The 14,674-nt window shown below is 46.9% G+C and overlaps 1 protein-coding gene across 1 annotated transcript; it reads right to left on the minus strand.

Moving 5' to 3' along the window:
- Positions 1 to 3,264: 3,264 nt before the first annotated feature.
- GCM2 (glial cells missing transcription factor 2) lies at positions 3,265 to 9,647 on the minus strand. Its single transcript, XM_052649781.1, has 5 exons — positions 9,558 to 9,647; positions 6,472 to 6,724; positions 6,174 to 6,286; positions 5,275 to 5,400; positions 3,265 to 4,206 (listed from the first exon to the last, which is right to left on the minus strand). Exons 1-5 carry the CDS (start codon positions 9,645 to 9,647, stop codon positions 3,265 to 3,267), a joined length of 1,524 nt encoding a protein of 507 aa, XP_052505741.1.
- Between the last annotated feature and the right edge of the window lie 5,027 nt (positions 9,648 to 14,674).

Consider the following 14,674-nt stretch of genomic DNA (forward strand, 5'->3'; position numbering starts at 1 on the left):
GGACTTTTATCTTTTTAATCTACAGAGGCTTGTTTTGTGTTCTAACGTATGTTCCGTTCCGGAGAATGTTCCATGCACACTTTGGAATACTGTATATCTCTTGTTGAGTGTTCTTTGATGCCTGTCAAGTTTCCTTAGGTTATTGTACTGCTCAAATCTTCTTTATCCTTATTGATTTTCTGGCCTAATTGTCAAATGCTGCTGTTTAGTCACTAAGTCATGTCCAACTCTTTTACGACCCCATGGACTGAATAGCCTGCAGGGTTCTTCTGTCCGTGGGATTTCCCAAGCAAGAATGTTGAAGTGGGTTGCCATTTCCTACTTTAGAAACTTGGAGGCAGAGCCCTGATGGTGGGCTATCATGCATATTTCCGGCTCTAGGCAATGCTCTTTTCCGAAGGTGGAGAGTCAGCATGACAGAGCACAGGGCTTAATGCTGAAGGAGTGGATGTAGTACAGAGTCAGGTTTATTCTTCTCTGTCGCCGTGTGTCTTCTTACTCAGTGGCTTTCAACAATTTTGATGATTTTTTGGCATTTCTCGTAATGTCTGTACTATTATTTGCTTAATATTTTTCCTTAAATTGTGGCTTTGCTCTGTCTCAGCAAAAATACGCTGAAATCATAGTTTGGATGTGTTGTTCTTTCCCTATTACACATTGAAATAAATCCTATTAACATACAATATTTGTGGACCGTCTAGAATCATCCTGTAACCCAGAGCACCCTTGTACCACACTTTGGGAAATGCTCACCTCAGGGTTTTGCCCAGGGTCTGTCTGTTCACTCCCACCCCTCCCCTATCTACTACCCTGTGCAGAACCTTTGGGTCCAATGTTAGGAGATTAATACTTAGCAGTAATAAAACTCGCTGCTCCATGCCAAGCACAACGCTTGCTAAGTACAAGTGGGATTTTGTTGATAAATAACTATAATCAAAGCTAATGTGATGTGGTTAAAAGTGGGGACTCTGGAGATGAATTCAAATTCCAGCCCTGCCACTCACTGTGAAAATCACTTGGCCTCTCTCAGGTAGCTCAGAGGACTATTATGACGATCAAATAAATTAATACTTGTTCAGGGTTTAGAACAGTGTCTGGCCCACATAATTGCTATGTGATTGCTAGATATGATTAGAAGCTGTGAGTTCTGGCAATGGAAATCTAAAGGAAAAAAGTAGTCCATGAATGTATTAGGCATCCTTTCCTTTGAGAAAAATTTGGCCATTGAACAGGAGTGTGCTGATACTTTTTTTAATCTCGTGGCCAGTAATGCATGCATTTATTATAGCAGTGTATGAGGGCTTTATGAATCGGGTGAGCAGTAGCAATAAATATACAGCGCTCAATGATTTAAAATGGCATATGACTGACTGCAATCTAATTATGCAAATTGAGTACTGTAATCAAATTTGTGAATAATCCTCCTCCCCCTCAGTTCTCAAAAATTTATCTCTATAGTTTGTTCTGATTTGAAAATTGAATGTTTTCATTAAGCACTTGGAGCTGTGCAGAAGTGCATGTTTGTGTGCACGTATGCACACTGCTTTGTTTTTTACTTTGGGTTTGTTGTGGTTGTTGTTCAGTCTCTACGTTGTGCCTCTTTGTGACTCCATGGACTGCAGCCAGCCAGGCTCTTCTGTCCATGGGATTTCCCAGGTAAGAATACTGGAGTGGGTGGCCATTTCCCTCTCCAGGGGAGCTTGCAGACCCAGGCATCAAAACTGCATCTCTTGCGTCTTCTGCAATGGCAGATGGGTTCTTCCCCAGCTGAGCCACTGGGGAAGTCCTGTTTTTTGGTGATATTCATTTATTTGACTGCACGGGGTCTTAGTTGTGGCCTGTGGAATCTTCAGTTGTGGCCTGTAAGACCTAGTTCCCTGACCAGGGTTCAGACCTGGGCCCTTTGCATTGGGAGTCCAGAGTCTTAGCCCTTGGACTACCAGGGAAGTCCCATGCACAGTATTTGGAAGAGAATTTCTATTATTAGATAGCAAATAAATAGTTTTCTCTTAAATAAACAAAACTTAAACTCGTATGTTTAATCTATTAAAACAAATGTTTCACACGTCATACTGTGAACAATTTTTTTCTATTTTTGTTATGAAGTAACTGAAGATTCAGCTATATTATTTTAAAATGTTATTTATTATGTTTAATTGATAACATTATCAATTACATTTATGAGGTGTACATTTATGAGCTTTACAAATAGTAAAGCTAAATTTGAATAAAACATCTCAATTCTGATTTTGAAACCTAGTCAAAAGATATGCTTTAGTACAGTAAAAATCCATTAAATATACATCATCAGTGTTAGGCTGTCTCTGGTAGGCAAACATTCATCAGTGTTGAGAGAAGATATTCAGCTGATACTGGAAACCAAAATTCACTTAAAAACAACTGCACTTTATCACTGTTACATGGTAGATTTCCTTAAAAGCTATAGATATATACTTTGGAGATTAAATTATGCAAATTACTTCCTGAAGTGTTTTAACAGGTTGTAAATGCTAAATAAAAGTCTTAGGAAATGACTCAGGAGGTAAGATTGTAAAGATATCTTTCCAAAGCCATTTTGACAATCCCTAAGAGCCAAATAGAGATTTGTGAAATTCCCTGATATGATCCAACAGGGGAGGCTTTGAGTGAGAACCAAGATTCTTGATTTCTACTCCAACTCACAAACTAAATGGACTTAGCTCATTAACTTTTGCTCTCGTGCGCTCGCGTGCGCGTGTGTGTGTGTGCATGTGTGTGCGTGTGTGTGTGTGCTGTGCTCAGTTGTGTCCAACTCTTTGTGATCCCATGGACTGCAGCTCACCAGGTTCCTTTGTCTATGGGATTCTCCAGGCAGGAATACTGGAGTGGGTTGCTATTTCCTCCTCCAGGAGATCTTCCTGACCCAGGGCTCAAACCCTCACCTCTTGTGTCTCCTGCATTGGCAGACAGATTCTTTACCACTGCACCACCTGGGAGGCCCAACTTTCATGCTTATCTGTTCATTTAGAAGTCACATTCCAGACCTGATTCTATGTACTATGGTAGGCTTTGCTGTGCAAAATTTCCCTGTAGTAACTAAATATTTTCAGTCTAAAATGTACTCTGATCATTGGTTTTACTATCATATATATGTACATAAATATCATTGATATAATATATATTTATTTGCATGCTAAATGAATCTCCCAATTTAAGAGAGCGCTTCCGTGTCATCTTCCACTGTGTACGTGAAGACCAGTATTATGCTGTGCCCAGGACTGCTGTTCAAAAGTTCTCATTGTCACAGCTAAAGAATGGACTGACTCGATCTGAATAGCTGACTGCAGACCCCAGTCTGGAGGGACACACTTCCCAGGCCTCTGGTCCGTCTGTCCGGGAGGGTGCTGCTCCTAGAGGATAAGGCAGAGAGTGTTGTCTGACGGTCCAGCAATCTCTGGGAATCTTCAGAGGAAGTGATGCTGTTGGAGAGCTTGCTGTGATGACTGGAGCTGGAAGGTCCAAGGCTTCTGGGTAGATGGACATCTGGGTGTTTTCAGAAGCATAGTCACAGCTGGAGAGGCTCTTTGCGTCCCGCACGTTGTCATAGCATTTCAGGGCGGGAGGCTGGCAGGCCTGGTAGGAGACTCTGGTGGTGGTGGTGATCACCGTCTGAAGGGCTGGAGCGGCGGGCGGGGTGGTCGCAAGGTACCTGCAGGGGGGCTGTGGGGTGTACTGAGGGTGAGTGGCCTCGGGCGGGAACTGTCCTTGGTCCGTCCTCTCCCCCGGGCCAGCTTTTCCAAGGGCTGGTTTCCAGCTGTGCTGTTTACTGGTGAAATCAAAGCTCCTCTCAAAGCTGCTGTAGGTGTTGACGTTGTACTGCCGTGCATTCAGATGAACCCAGTCCGAGTCCTTAAGGATACTGCTGGCATCTTTATAAAAGGTGGGATATGGGCTCGAATTTGCATATCCGGGACCTGCCAATTCATAGCTGCAGGGGGTCCGGGGCAAATAGATTCTTGGGTTCGAATATTTCTGAAAGGGTGGTACTATGTCTCCCTGGAAGGTGGTGAGGTCGCATGTAGCTTTGTAAGCATCTGAGTTTGGAAAGGAAAGGCAGGGCTGGCCCGGAACAGGGAAGCTGGCATCAGGAATCACATCCAAGCCCTCTGGGTTCTCCAGGGAAGGGATGTTGTTGAAATGTCTGCTGTGATCTTGACTCTCTCCTGCCTAAAGAAATGACCCAAAGTTTTTATTTGTAAATAGAGATGTAAATTACATGGACACCCTCACCTGTCAACAGTCGCCAACCAACCAAATAACAAGCTTCCAGTTGGTGACTCTGTGTTATGAGCACAGAAACACTATTTGGGCACCCGGTTCAGGAATTTCACGGCTTGAGCTCAGGCTTGAATTCCACGCTGCTGACCTCGGAGGGTCCAGGGTAGCCTGGGAGGGTGGGTCTCAGTGGTGGATGGTCCTGTCTTCCGCACACTACGTGCAGGAGAGCAGAGGCTTAGGAGCCTGCTGCAGACCTGGGTTCAAATCCTGCCTGTCCCTCATGAGTTGGACAAGTTAGTTACTCTCTCTGAGCTTCAGGTTCCTCACTTAAAAATGGAGCTCAATAACCATAGTTTCTTCTTAAGGCTTTTGTGATCTTAAGAAGTATAAATCTCTTAGCCTGTCTGTACTGGCACATAGAAAGTGCTCAGACAAGATCAGTGTCTCTTATCTTCAGGCAAATATTCTGCCTGCTTGGCATACTTTGGTAGAAAAGCCAAACTGGCTCAAGTTGCACAAAGAACTTTTATCTGTTCTACGTTAATAATGCAAAGTGAAGTGAAGTGAAGTCGCTCAGTTTTGTCCGACTCTGCGACCCCATGGATAGCAGCCTACCAGGCTCTGCCGTCCATGGGATTTTCCAGGCAAGAATACTGGAGTGGGCTGCCATTTCCTTCTCCAAGGACCCTCTCAAAGCTGTACTGTTAACTCACTGGGATGCACCTATATTTTTCTGTATGACCGTTGGATAATTGCCCTTGTATTAGAATGTCAGCTCACAGCCCCACTCTATCATTAACTGTAGAGATACTCTGCTTTTTTTTTTTTCCAAGAAGAAGAAGGGATTAGAAACCCTATTCAAAAATTTGATTCAGTGACATTTTGTTAGAGACAGAATTTTCACATAAAATCAAACCTTTTAAATTGAGGTATGACATTCCTATTTTGCGTAAATCTCAGTGTATTTTGTGATAAAGACAAACACAGAGCACAAGTGTAACGGCAGCTCCCCATTACCTCAGGTTCTTGAATTCTCCTTTTCTGTGGTTGGTAAAAAGAAGCCATTTGTCTCTTGATTGCACTTCTTCTAGCTTCCGTCTCTGACTTACTCTCTGGTCTTGGGTGGTCATGAACTCCCTTGGCCTGCATTAATATGGGGATGAATCACGTGTTCCTCTGTGGTGAAGCTGGGCAAAAATTAAATATGCCTTTCCCAACATCCCAACTTGTTTTTTTTTTTCAAAGAAACAGGGGAAAAAAAATCTTAAACAACTAAAACTGCACTAATTAATAATAGACATCTTAAAAGATGACCTAATAGTCCTTTTAAATATGAAAATAACTATAACTAAGTTCACTCTTAGCACACAGTAGGTGAACTAATTTCTAGGAACCTAGTAAGGCTAGGCTAGAAGCCACAACACCTATTTCTGGCCAGTTGAGCTGTACTTGGTTTGGTCCAGAGTTTCTAAGGAGCTTCCCTGGTGGCTTAGGCAGTAAAGAATTTGCCTGCCAACACAGAAGACAGGGGTTCAATCCTTGGGTGGGGAAGATCCCCTGCTGCTGCTGCTACTGCTAAGTTGCTTCAATCATGTCCGACTCTGTGCGACCCCATAGACGGCAGCCCACCAGGCTCCCCCATCCCTGGGATTCTCCAGGCAAGAACACTGGAGTGGGTTGCCATTGCCTTCTCCGAAGATCCCCTAGAGAAGGGAATGGCAACCCACTCCAGTATTCTTGCCTGGAGAATTCCATGGACAGAAGAACCAGTTGGGCTAAAGTCCACGTGCTCACAAAGAGTCGGACACAACTTAGGGACTAAACCAGAAAGGAGAGTTTCTAAGACACCTGGCAGGTGGCCTGGTCCCTGTGAAACGATGAGAATGTCCATCACAAACTGGGGTTCCCTCACCTACCTGAAAAAAGATTGCATTGCCATCCAGTCGCCAGAAATTGGTTACAGGGTAACCGCTGTGCCCTCGACAGGGGATCAATTCCAAAGCAGAGTGACAGTTGGGACAAGGCTTCTCTGCATAAGCCAGAAGTGGGAAATGTTAATAATTAATATTAATGCATATTAATTATATTGTTAACAACATTAATTAATAAATATTAATAATTCCCGGCCCCCCTGGAAGGAAGGAAGGAGAACGCATTCACTGGGAAGGGGAACTCACGCCTGCAGGGCCACCCCCACCCGGCCCCATGGCTCACTCTGCTGCTTCAGCCGCGCCTTGTCGCAGATGGCTGGCCGCAGCTGAACCCGCGAGCCGTCGGGCAGGGCGCAGTCCTGCGCACACACCACCACGCCCAGGCACGACTTCTTGAGGATGTGGCCATTGTGGTTGTTGGTGTTGCGCATGGCCCAGCCGCTCAGGTGCCGCTGCGCCTTCTTCTCCTCGCTGCTGTAGATGAAGCGCACATAGCCGTCCGGCCACTCGCAGAAGCGGTCAAAGTGGGCTGGCTTCTGCAAAGGCGTCCAAGGACAGCAATCAAGTTTATCCACCCCAAGCCCCATGCAGCAAGCTTTTAATCTTCTCCAAGCATGTCAGGATGAAAACTGAGTCTTTTTAATTCCAGAAATACTGTAAAACCCAGAAGATGTGCTCTTACAAAATGTCACTCATTGTGTGTGTGTACCCTTCTGACAACTGGCTATAAACTGATGCTTCTATACCACTTCCTACAAAAATGGTACAGGTATTAGTTTTAGCTTTCACACTGCCCACAGACAATAGGCACAATATTATCCCTATTTAACTGAATAGTAAACGGAGACCAGAGAGCTTCATCGACTTGCCCAAAGTCACACAGCTAGTAAGATCTGGCTGTAGGATTTGAGCCCACACAGTTTGACTCCAGAGCCTGTCCTCCTTACCACCAGGTTATACCACTTTTTGGTGTATTCACATGTTACAAATATTTTTAAGGTAAGTATTAAAGTGCCAGGGCAGAAAGTGGTTAGAAAGTTCTTCACTGATATACACTTGAGCCTGTATCTTTTCTTCCATCCAGTGGTTTTTCTTCCAAAGCTCTTGGCTTGATACCTAGTACAACATGAGAGAGACAAGAACAGCTTCCCAAAGTAGCCTTCCAGGTTTGCATGTATACGTGCTGAGTCACTTCAGTTGTGTCCAACTCTTTGCCACCCCATGGACTGTAGCCCCCAGGCTCCTCTGTCCATGGGATTCTCCAGGCAAGAATACTAGAGTGGATGGCCATACCCTCCTCCAGGGGACCTTCCCTACCCAGGGATTGAACCTGCGTCTCTCTCTAATGTCTCCTGCACCAGCAGGCAGGTTCTTTACCTCTAGTGCCACCTGGGAAGCCCAGCCTTCCAGGTTTACAAGGGTATTATGATGACAGCCTGGCTATAAGGTAAACCCGAGCACTTGGTGGAGCCTGCTAGGTCCTGGTCCCCTCTCCAGAGCAATATGGATTGTCATTCTCCTACACAAAGAGCTGCCTGGCTAAAATAATGTGATATCTAAAAGAATGAACACTGCTTTCCTATTCATGTTTGGTGGTCCTTGTCCATATTATGCATTATTTATACTGCGATGTCTTTCTTGTTATAAGTTTAATATAAAATTACCCTTTCCTGCACACTCAACTATTTACCAGCTACTCTTTATGGCAGGGGTCTGCAAACTAGGGACCATGTGCCTAATTCAGCCTCCCACTTGTTTTAGTACAGCTCACAAACTAAGAATGATTTTGACATTTTTTAATGATTGAGGGGACAAATCAAAAGAATTATATGTTGTGACACGTGAAAAGTCACATGAAATCCAAATTTTGCTATCCACGATGAAGTGGTATTAGAACACGGCCATGTACATTTGTCTGCGTTTGGTCTGTTTTCACACTATAGTGTCCTAAACATGCACAGGATGAGAGTTTAAGATCGTTATCTAATTCCACTGCTTAATGACAAGTGAGTGACCCGAGACGAAGGCAAATTCAGGAACCGTCTCAAGGTCACACTGTGAGTGTAGCCCTTTCTCCTTGGGTTAGCCGGAGCAGGACCCTCTTTCTCCAACCCAGAGCACCTGCCTCTTTAGAGACGGCACACTCACTCTGTTTAAGGACTAATCTCCCAGAGGATAAGTTCTTCACATTTACATGGGAAGTCTAGAAAATGCTTGTGAGAGAACCCATCCTTCCCTTATTTGGATATGGCTCTTTTCTAAAATACAAGAACAGATTCCCCCCAGCCCCCATGGGGATTTACACGGACAGAGGTCAGTGGGAAGGAGATGCCCCAGCTGTACTGTGGTCCACTTTCACAGAATGGCGCAGTGTGACCCTAAAGTAGGCAGGCTTGAAAACAAACAGATTTCCATGAATGTGTACCCCAAAGTACTTATCTCTTGGAGAGGCTACCGAACGTTGCTAATGAATTGCTGTCCACCTGAACAGCTGTATGGCACATAATAGATGCTGAATAAAGGTCAAGTCTCTCTCACCCCTTGTACCAGGGCATTGCCAGAAGTCCACCTCTGCAAATGTTTCCAGGTCATTCCTAATTCTCCTTCCACCTCCACCCAGGACTTTAAAGTCACTCCCCAGTTTTTGCTCCCAACCACTGTGACCAAGCATAATGGCCCAGCCCATTCTGGGGACTTGGCTTGAGACTCTTTCTGTTAAAAACTAAAACAAATTCGCCCTAAATTCACCCTAAACAGATGACACTGATTTCCTCCTCACTAGAGAAGTAAGCTCAGAAGTTGTGTCAAAAATCTGGATTCCAGAGGCTGTCTGGGCACCTGCGACCTGGTTAGCACGACTACAAAGCCCCCCAAGAGCCACGCTTCATCCTGGCAGCCAGGATAAATGGCCCAAGTCCTGCTGTTTAAGATTCGGTCGCTGCAATTTATGGTCCTATCTCAGTTCAGCTGCGTGAGAAGAGGTGGCATCTGCATTCACCAAGATGCCCCTCCACCTTTCTAGTGGATGTCGAAGAATGGACAAGCAAGAGTCAGCGGATTTCTACCTCAGTTTAAAGAAAGTGAGGGACGCGGTGTCAGGCTCCCGGCGGCCAGACGACCTGAAACGTGGAGCCTAACTGACGGTTCCCGCTGCTTTCGCTGTTTTCAAAAGGGTTCGAGGAAACAGGTGGGAAAAGACACATCTCTAGCCCCAGCTCGGCCATTTGTGGAGTCCCTGCACACTGGCGGGCTCTCAGGGATGTGTTTTTTTTGGGGGGAGGGGGGTAGTAGGTCGCCCTGTCCACAGGCTCTGCCAAGACATCCCTCCTCTTTGGATGGAGAGCGGCGCGCGCAGCGGGTTTCACGCACCTGCGGCATCTGCGGGTCGTTGATGTCCCAGCTGAGCTTCATCCCGTAGGACCACGCGCAGTCCGCCAGCTGCGCCTCCGCCGCCGGCATCCGGTCCTCCTCGCGGGCGCTCCCTGCCAAGTGTCCTGAAAGACACAAGAAAAACAAACCAACCTAGAGCAGCCCAAGGTTGTTTTCCCCCTGTTTTAAAAGCAAGTGGAGAGAGAGACAGAGAGGCCGATTTAGAAATGCAGAAGCGGCGGACAAGGGCTCGGGGCGGTTCGGGTGGAGCCCTGTTCTTGGTGGCAGTGCTGAAAAGTCTCCACCTGGAGCACAGCGCGGGCGCCAGGCAGCTGCCTGCTTGTTTATAAAGGTGCCCCCCGCCCCGCGGCCCGGCGCGCTGTGCTCCGCCTTTCCTCGCTCCCCGCCCGCCCGCTCCCACCCTCCAGGGACCTGCAGGGCCGGTTCCCCACTTCCAGGCAGGGCGAGGGACGGAGGGGAGGTGGACCTGAGGACTCGAGGTGACGGGAAACTGAAGCCTAGACGGGCCAGAGTCGGGGGAGGTTGAAATGTCTAGTTAAAGTTGAAACTCATGTTCATTTTCCTAACTGCGCCCCACCTCTGGGGTTTCCGACTGGATCTAGAGAGAGGCTTTTGAGACAGAACCTTTCCAGCAAAGTCCCGAAGAGGTAATACTCAGTCCCCAGGCAGTTCGGGAACCACCTCTAAACGCCTGGGCGGCCGCGCGCCCTTGTCCTAGAAGATGCGCGCCTACTAGCTTTGGGGCGCGTTCTTTTCGGGGATTTTGTTCCGGCTGATGTTGCTGTTCAGTTGCTCAGTCGTGTCCGACTCCCTGAGACCCCATGGACTGCAGCACGCCAGGCTTCCCTATCCTTCACCATCTCCCAGAGCTTGCTCAAACATGTCCACTGAGTCGGTGGTGCCATCCAGCCATCTCGTCCTCTGTCGTCCCCTTCTTCTCCGGCCTCTGAGTCTTTTCTAATGAGTCAGTTCTTCGCATCAGGTAGGAAGGGGGAAGGGGAAGGAGGGGGGAACTCTGCGGCCCCCAAGCGCCCCAAACCTGTATTTTCTCTGCCGCCTTGGCTACTTCTGAGCCTGTTTTCTTTCTGCTAGGAAAAGGATCTGAGGCTCGGAGATTTCTCAGTCACCATCCACATGAAACGACCCTTTAAAAAAATAGTATTTTTTTTCTCCCTAACCGCGTGGAAATCGTCGGGGAAATATCACAACAAAATCGTATTTACACCCATTGCGTCTGCGGAGGCTCTGGAGACTGGAAGAACCAGGTGAGCGCTTAAGGCGCTGTGGGCTTCCCAGGGCTGAGACCAAGCTTTCTTTAGCTGTGCACCCACTTCCTTACGGTGATTGGAAGGGTCCAATACAAGGAACCAATGGAAGGGGTTTAAGTTGCTCTTTGGCCGCCGCGGTCCGCGAGGGAGGGTGGGTTTCCAGAACTCACTCCCTGCGCCTTTGTTCTTGGGGATGGCACGTTCCCGCTGCCAGCACAGCCAGACAGAAGCGACCTGCTAGTTGCTATGCTGCTGCTGCGAAGTCGCTTCAGTCGTGTCCGACTCTGTGCGACCCCATAGTCGGCCTCCCACCAGGCTCCCCCGTCCCTGGGATTCTCCAGGCAAAAACACTGGAGTGGGTTGCCATTTCCTTCTCCAATGCATGAAAGTGAAGTCCCTTGGTCGTGTCCAACCCTCAGCGACCCCATGGCCTGCAGCCCACCAGGCTCCTCCGTCCATGGGATTCTCCAGGCAAGAGAACTGGAGTGGGGTGCCATCGCCTCCTCCGGTTAGTTGCTCAGTCCTGCCCAACTCTTTGCGACCCCATGGCCTGCAGCCCACCAGCCTCCGCTGTCCACGCGATTTTCCAGACAAGGATAGGCTAGTGGCTTGCCATTTCCTTCTCCACTGATCTCCCCGACCCAGGGATAGAACCCGGGTCTCCTGCACTGCAGGCAGATTCTTTAGGCAGCCAGACGGAGGCCGGCTTCTAAAGACGTTCACTGTTAGAGAAGGACGCTGGGAACCTGCATCCCGCCAAATCCTCACCCCCGCGCGCCTAGAATTTGGCATCGTCGAGCGCGCACGCGGTTGCAGCGTGGCACCCGGAGGGAAGGACGCACAGTCCAGCGCCTCTTGCAGGATTACAGCCTCTTCCTTTGGCGAAAGGTGAGGAAAGCGATGCGCACTTAAACCGCAAGAAGCGAATCTCGTCCACGTTCCCAGTCCTCTTAACTTTCCTGGCGGAGGGCAAGTCAAACCAACAGTGAAGTTTGACTCAGAGCCGCTGCTGTTGACGGCCCAGGGGCAGAGAATTCCCAAGAGGGTAAAAGCCGTATTTGGGTAATGACACGAATTTTCTTCTTTCTCTAGTTTCAAGCTGGGATTCCCTGCTCCCACCCTCCCCGAAACTCCCCTCCCCCCCCCCCAAGCAGAGGCGCAAAGTTCTTGTAAGAGAAAATGACAAATTCATTCCCCAGCCTCCCTACCGCGATCACCCTGCCCCTAAAGTTTCTATGTTCTTGTGGGTCAGCGTTTCTGATTAAAATCATTCACAGAGTTGCCGCGAAAATCTGGGAGGAAACGGAGAAACGTGTTCACTGTTCACCCACTAGTTTCATCCACAGACTTTCAGTGTATCAACCGCGCCCTGAACCTCCTGGCAACTTCTATCATTCAGCTGCTTTTTGGGTTCTCTTCTTTTTCCACGGTTAAAATTACTGACCCTTCTCTTTTCATTTATTACAAATCGACATTTCTTTGTCAAGTTTAAGATAATATTACGTTTTAAAATGTTTTAAAAACATTTTAAAGGAGATCAAGCCAGTCAATCCTAACGGAAATCAGTCCTGAATATTCATTGGAAGGACTATTGCTGAAGCTTGAAGCTCCAATACTTGGATCACCTGATGTGAAGAGAGCCAACTCATTGGAAAAGACCCTGATGCTGGGAAAGATCGAGGGTGGGAGGAGAAGGAGTTGACAGAGGATGAGATGTTTGGATGGCATCACCAACTCAGAGGACATGAATTTGAGCAAGCTCCAGGAGTTGGTGAAGGACAGGGAAGCCTGGCATAATGCAGTCTGCGGAGTTGTAAACAGTCAGACAAAGCTTAGGGACTGATCAGTAACAACAAAATGTTTTTAATATAACTTCAAAAACAGACTTAAAATCACTTGTGAAAATATGTAGAAACTAATTTCTGGTCTTATTGTAACCATTGTTATACTATTCCTTTTCTCTGTAATTTTGGGATATTCCTAGAGTCCTTATCCTTCAAACATGTAAAAAAGCACAGTTTAAAAAAATGAAAGCCAAGTGAATGAATCAAGTACTTTTTTTTTTTTTCTAAATAGATTCTGGTATCCAAAGAAAAGTCGTTGTCTACTGTATTTAGTTTGAGCAGAGTTAGAATATATATTCCAAGTTGTCCTAAAATTATGTCTGGGTAAAGCATGTTAGTAAAAGAAGTTAATCAAAGTGAAAACATAAAAAAAATAAATGGTGTTGTCTGTGATGTTATCTTTAATTTCTCTTGAATTTTTGAATCCATTAACAACCATGTTATTTGAAAGACATATTTTCCCCACAGTCTGAAAATAATTGATTAAAACTTTTAAACTAATATCAAGAAGACTTAAATGTCATACATTATATTCTTACTGTATTACCTATTTTATTCTCTAAAAGTGCATTTAAACTGTATTTGATTATTTGCTATCAACCTTAAAATTTTCCTGCATTAATACTTGCATTGATTCAGAACACTATTCACAGCTGATTTTGAAATCGTAGAAGTTTATTAATCCAAAAGCAAAGGAATCTAAAAGTTTGGTTTATATTAAAATAAGTAAATTACATCGTATTTACCAGGAATGGATACGATGAGCTTTGAAACAAGTACTTTATTGAATGGACTGGAGATACAAGGTGGAGTTCAGGGCTAACTCGCAGAGATTCTGGTTATATTAAGTTTACCTTGGATGCAAACAAATATCTTCTGTAAAGGTCATGACACCAAGTACCCACAGCACCTGATTATCATACAAGTTAATTTTTCACAAGGAATGTTTGGATCTGAGAGGTCCTTTTGTCTGCTTTTTTTTCTTTTTTTAAAGAAAATTCCAGTCCAACTTATTTTTGTCACCGTGTACCCGTATCAGACAACCGATCAGCCTAAACTTGGTACACATTCTCGTGGGGCTAAAGTAAGTGGGCAGAAAACAAGCAGCCTGGATGAAAATGTTTATTTTATTTTGACTGAGCACAGCGAGATGTGTATATTTTAAAACCCTTTCTTTTGTAATATCAGGAATAAAGTCACAGTTTCAGGTACAGATCTGGTTCCTATGGGGAAAGTTCAGCTTCAGTCCGTTAATGTCAATGGATCGAAACCAGCTCTGCTGTTAAAGGTGGAGAGAAAACTGCCGGCTTCAGCACAGGGTGCGCCTATCACCTTAGAACTTCGCTTTTAAAGTCTGTTAATTGACACGTTTTCATCCCTGGAGAAGTCGCTTTTTCTTAAGGTGCGCTTGCGTGCGCCCAGGTGGCCCTATCTTGATTCCTAGTTAACATGCCAGCGTTTCTTAACACGCTTCTCAATCGCGGGACTCTGCTAAGTTTTCAGGGGCGGGATGATTGATTAGAGTTTGGGGCGGAGCTTGGCGTCCGGGAGCCGTGGGCTACCCCAGCCCTCGCCGGCGGAACCCAGGAGGCGGAGCGCGGCGTGGCGCGTCCGGCTCCCGGCGTGCGCCCTGGTTCGGGTACGTGGCGTCCAGCCTGAGCCTCGGGATGGGGGAGGTGAGTGACCTCGGGGGGACCCGAGCACCGTCGAACCCCGGCCCCTGCTCCACCGTTCCAGAGGGACGCGGGGGCGCACGTCCGTCGGGCTCTGGGCTCCGAGCCTGGCGTGCTCGCCCAGAATGCTCCGGTTGCTCCGTACCCCGCCAGGCTCCTCTGTCTGTGGGATTCTCCAGGCAAGAATACTGGAGCGGGTTGCCAGTTCCTTCTCTGGGGGATCTTCCTGACACAAGGATCGAACCCGTGCCTCCCGCATTGGGAGATTCCTTACCACTGCGCCACCTGGGAAGCCTGGCGTGCCCCCCGGC

This window comes from Budorcas taxicolor, chromosome 11, assembly GCF_023091745.1.
Source record: "Budorcas taxicolor isolate Tak-1 chromosome 11, Takin1.1, whole genome shotgun sequence".
Taxonomy (NCBI): Eukaryota; Metazoa; Chordata; class Mammalia; order Artiodactyla; family Bovidae; genus Budorcas; species Budorcas taxicolor.

Excerpts from the sequence above, each read along its gene's own strand:
- GCM2 (XM_052649781.1), bottom strand. The coding sequence starts at position 9,647 with ATGCCGGCGGCGGAGGCGCAGCTGGCGGACTGCGCGTGGTCCTACGGG. Across the intron at positions 6,725-9,557 it reads ACGACCCGCAGATGCCGCAG|AAGCCAGCCCACTTTGACCG; the intron begins GTGCGTGAAACC and ends ACGCCTTTGCAG. Across the intron at positions 4,207-5,274 it reads GGAGAATTCAAGAACCTGAG|GCAGGAGAGAGTCAAGATCA; the intron begins GTAATGGGGAGC and ends TCATTTCTTTAG.